The following is a 4,391-nucleotide window of genomic DNA, read 5'->3' as shown; positions in this document are numbered from 1 at the left end:
GGCAGGGCCCCGCCGGAATCGGGCACTTCCTCTGGTGCCGGTGTTGCAGAGCAGCAGGGGAAGCTTGGCGGTGTCTTCAGAGAAATGTGATTGTGCAAAATCCGAAAAGGCGAGTGAGGGGAGGGAGCGTGCTTCAGCGAGCTCTGACATAGCGGAGAGAGCGGGGGGGAGTGTTTTGTGGGAAAGCCTTTGCTAGCGACAGCTGTCACGGAGCGTGAGATGAGTTGAATTATTTTCAAGCAACTGTTTTCATTATGCTGGTTGTCACGTCAGTGTGCCATTGTGAATGGTTTTCATCTCGCGCCATGATTTGTGTTAAATACATAATCACCTTTCTTTATATACGAATAGCACTAATTTCATTGACATCTAGGTGTTAAAGATTTTAAAAGAGTATAATAATAGTGTGAATGCAAGTAGTCTTCGTAATTAACAGTTTTCTCCAGATCGCTAAGGTATGCAAATAATTATCTAAATGTTTGAAGCATTTTCCTTGCAGCATTAAATGAACGTCAAACTGTGACGATGCATTAGTGTCGCTGCCACAAACTGCAGGGTTTTTTTAACTCCCTGCTGCTCTTTGCCATTTTGTGCAACAGGCAAACATCTATGAAATTGCATGGTGGAACTGTATTAGGGAACTGATTGGGCTGAAAAATAAACTAGAAAGAATAATTATAATTTGGGTCAGTTTCACATCCTGTTTCACCGTATTAACCCTATGACTGTGCAGCAAACAGTTGGTGTGCAGGGAAAAATGTCTTGTCTTTTTCTTTTTTTCTTTTTTTTTTTGTTAAAGTGGTGTTCGCATAAATGTATGGCAGGCTGGTCTAAAATTCAACTAAGCTAGCTATTACAATATTTATAATACATAATTGATATGCATTGTTGGCTGCAAGAGAAATGCAAATAAGAAACCAGCATACTGTGCTAATTATCTAAGTTATATTCGCTTGATGTAATAAGGTGGTGTTAGCAACAAAGACAAGAATTTCTTTATAACCTGTGACTTAAGCAGGTAGTGTGCTCGGTGGCTGAGGGAAGCACAGAGTAGCCTCTATCCTGTCTGCACACAACTCTGTTAACAGTCCCATTAATTGTAGTTGAATGGACGCATAAAATGAAACTTAAAATGTCTACTTAACTAAGGCCTGAGTTTTTTTGGTTATGTTACTGCAGGAAGAATAACTAGCTTTTAGTTTCGTTGGAATCTTCAACAATGAGGTTACTTAACAGTACAGAATATTAAAAGACACAGAAATGCAAAGCAGGCATTTCTGTTGTTGTATGCACATACAAAAGATGATGTTTTATTTCTTTCTTGGAAACTACTTAGACAGAAAAAAGCAGCTCCTTGCCCAAATGTGCAATTCTAGAAGAAAGTTCTTATGACTGTGTTTGAGGGGAAGAGTTCCCAAGTAGTTACCGAAGTTATATTTCCTCCAATAATCACACTTTTCAAGTTAATTTTCTTTCACCTACAAATTAGGCTTTTTTTGTTTTGTTTCCTGTCCAGCAAGCTAGATCATTATTTCTGGGGGGAAATAAAATACATGTAAAAGATATTTAGATTATGGAGGCAAACATTTGGAAACTAGGGAGTGATGGTCTCCACTAATTCCACTTCTTTGCGTCTCCCTTGCAGTCTTGTCTTTTCCCCTTTGCTTTTGTGCCTTCTATAGGCAGCTTCATCTTCAACACCCTGTGGTGATGAACAGCAGGCATAGCAGTAGCTCACAGGAGTGGTGTTCATGCTGTTTTCCGTTTGGATTTCTTTAGTAAGGTTGTTCAGAACATTGTGAAATCCGGTAAAGCTTCACCTGGGCTCTGCTTGCTTTCAGTATCACCGCATCATTCTGACATGACCATCCATGAAGGTCAGAAAGGCTGGGCAGATGTGACAGGATAGAGGTAACAGTTACAACTGTTTTTACTCCTCTTCCTTTGACCTCTGGGAAGATACACCATCTAGTGAGGAGAAGGAGCATGAATTCAAGTCCGGTCTGTACTCCAATCATCTGGATAGATGCAGATCATTGCAGCATCATTCAGCTGCTGAAAAAGTTACATTTGAGTGTATTGCATAGCATAAGATAGCATAGGAAAATGTTAAGTGATTAAAACAAAGTGATGATATGTTTACTAAATGCAGTATGCAGGTGTTCCACCCATACCTCTACTCTTAGGTTTAGTTATACTATGTTGTATGCCTGGACATCATTGGATAGAGGACTGAGGGGAAAAACAAATAAATCGGGGACTTTATGGCCAGGGGACAGAAAGCCTGCTTAGTCAAGAGACCAGCCAGCAGATATATTTGTTGTTTTCTATAGAGTAGGATAGCGTTACATTATCAGGAGATACATTACTTACATTTTGTTGAACAAAATAACTGGATGCTAGCAGTATGGTTATATGAGGACCCTAGACTAAGTGTTCTTGCATTGGACTTGTGTTCTTAGAGAAGTTCCTATCTATGAAAGCACTGTTTTCTTTGAAACATAATCTTTGAATTTATGTTGAATTTCCTTTGCTTACAAGCTAGCCACACATTTCAGTAGTTTTGAGGGTTTTCTTTAGGAACTTTTTAGCTGAAATTTAAGTATCTCAGGTTTGTCCTCTTTCCTGTGTGTTCTTTTCTCACTTACGTGCATAATCACGGATTTTGTACATCCAGTTTTTTTTAAATGATAGTGCTTCCATATCTTACATTGTGTTGCATCAGTTTTGATTTCTGCATTGTAAAAACATATTAAATAAATGTACTTTTTTTTTTCTGTCAGTAGAAAAGTCATGGCTTTTTTTTCCTTGAGCTTTCACAGTTCCCAGCTCTCGTTTGGGGCCAATGTTCATCCTCCAAGAGTTAATATTAATATAGAGGGTGTTTTGTGGTTGAATTTTGGTTACTCCCACCTAACTATCCATTGCAACAGATTTCAGACAATAATGTGTTGTTGGCTTTCTATGGAATCATCTACTGCATTTCATATGTACAAGTTAAATCTAGAGGGTGTAATCTTGCTCTCCTTTGAGAACCATTGCACCAAAAATCTCAAGTACTCTGAATTCTTTAATGGTCTCCAACTGGCATCCAAAATACCTTGTAAAGATGGGTAATCAAGTTAGCTTGAAAGCATATGAAAAGTAAGAACAGAGACATAATATTAATGGTTTACCATTGAAAATAGCCTAAGGCTAGGCAGGTATTTGAGGGTTGTATCATAAAAATATTTAATAGAATCTTACTGCTTATACCCAGTTTATTTTCAAATAAAATAATACTTTTTTCCTGTAGGTAATATATCCTCCACATTCAAAACTCACAGATAAAGAGGTAAGCCATGGCTGCTGTATAAGTATATAATTTGGTTTCAGTTTAGTAATTTCAGGAAATATAATGGCTCTCTTTTCTTTTCCCCACCCTTTAGAAAACCAATATTTGCTATTTGTCTTTTCCAGATTCTAATTCAGGTAAGTGCTTCCTTCACTCTGTAGTTCTTTGTTGTTGGACTAAGCTATGTTAAAAAAGATAGAATTTGACAGTATAAATTCAGGGGTTTAGATTAAATACTTATATGAATATCTTCAGGAAAGTTGCAAATAAGGTTAAATATAGAACTGTAATTATCTGTATTGCAGTAAGGTCAGAGAACTCTTTTTTTATTTTATGTAAATGAAATATCAGGAATGTTAATGTATAAGACCTTCCAGATGACACACATGCAGATGTTTCAGAATACTTTGCAAATAAAGAATGAACATATTAATCTCTCTTTTAAACAAAATAATAATAATTGTCATTGTAGAGAGAAGTGTAGGCACAGAATTTGAATGGTTTAATGAAGCAAATGGAAGGGATATGGAACCATCTTCTCATAAAGGAGTAAATGTGTATTTTCTAAATTCATAACAGTGAAACTGACTTTTAAATTCAAAAGCATTTAGAAAGAACAGCTTGTGAAAGGAGAACCTAGGCTATTTAATGTCTTCTCTGTTCTTGATGCTTCTGTTGCTGTGTGTGGTCCTGCTTGCTAAATTCTTCTTTAAACTTCTACTGTTCTGCTGCCAAAGAGAAATTGGATGCATGTGGCTGATGACTTGGACCACCTGCAAAAAGATATGGCAGAAGTACAGACACTTCCTTTCACATTTATTTCTTTACAAAAGTCAAAACCTGTAGTGACAGACTTGTCCCTTTAACTGCTCTTACTCTGTGCTTTTGGTTGCTCTGCAGCATAACTCTGATATGGGGTGATGCAGATGTGTGCTTTTAATATGTGTGTGAGCTCTCTCTTAAGTAATTTTACAAAAAATCTTGGCTAATTTTTCCCCTTTGTCTTAATGCCATTAAAATTAAGATATTTTCTCTGTTCTTGATATCCTGTAAATAG

General features: G+C 36.9%; 1 protein-coding gene across 1 annotated transcript in view; it reads left to right on the top strand.

Annotated features, from left to right (window-relative positions):
* Positions 1-3,295: 3,295 nt before the first annotated feature.
* The window catches only part of DENND6A (DENN/MADD domain containing 6A), a gene marked incomplete at its 5' end in the record, with an annotated part of 23,912 nt that continues 22,816 nt past the window's right edge, over positions 3,296-4,391 (top strand). Inside the window, 2 exons of the mRNA XM_009577887.1 lie at positions 3,296-3,334; positions 3,429-3,471. Of these exons, the coding sequence (XP_009576182.1) occupies positions 3,296-3,334; positions 3,429-3,471 (82 nt within the window). The remainder of the gene's footprint in view (positions 3,335-3,428; positions 3,472-4,391) is intronic.

The sequence above is a fragment of the Fulmarus glacialis genome, unplaced genomic scaffold (assembly GCF_000690835.1).
Source record: "Fulmarus glacialis isolate BGI_N327 unplaced genomic scaffold, ASM69083v1 scaffold15655, whole genome shotgun sequence".
NCBI lineage: Eukaryota > Metazoa > Chordata > Aves > Procellariiformes > Procellariidae > Fulmarus > Fulmarus glacialis.
The sequence above is the reverse complement of the archived record's forward strand: the minus strand, read 5'-3'. Positions and strand labels throughout refer to the sequence as shown.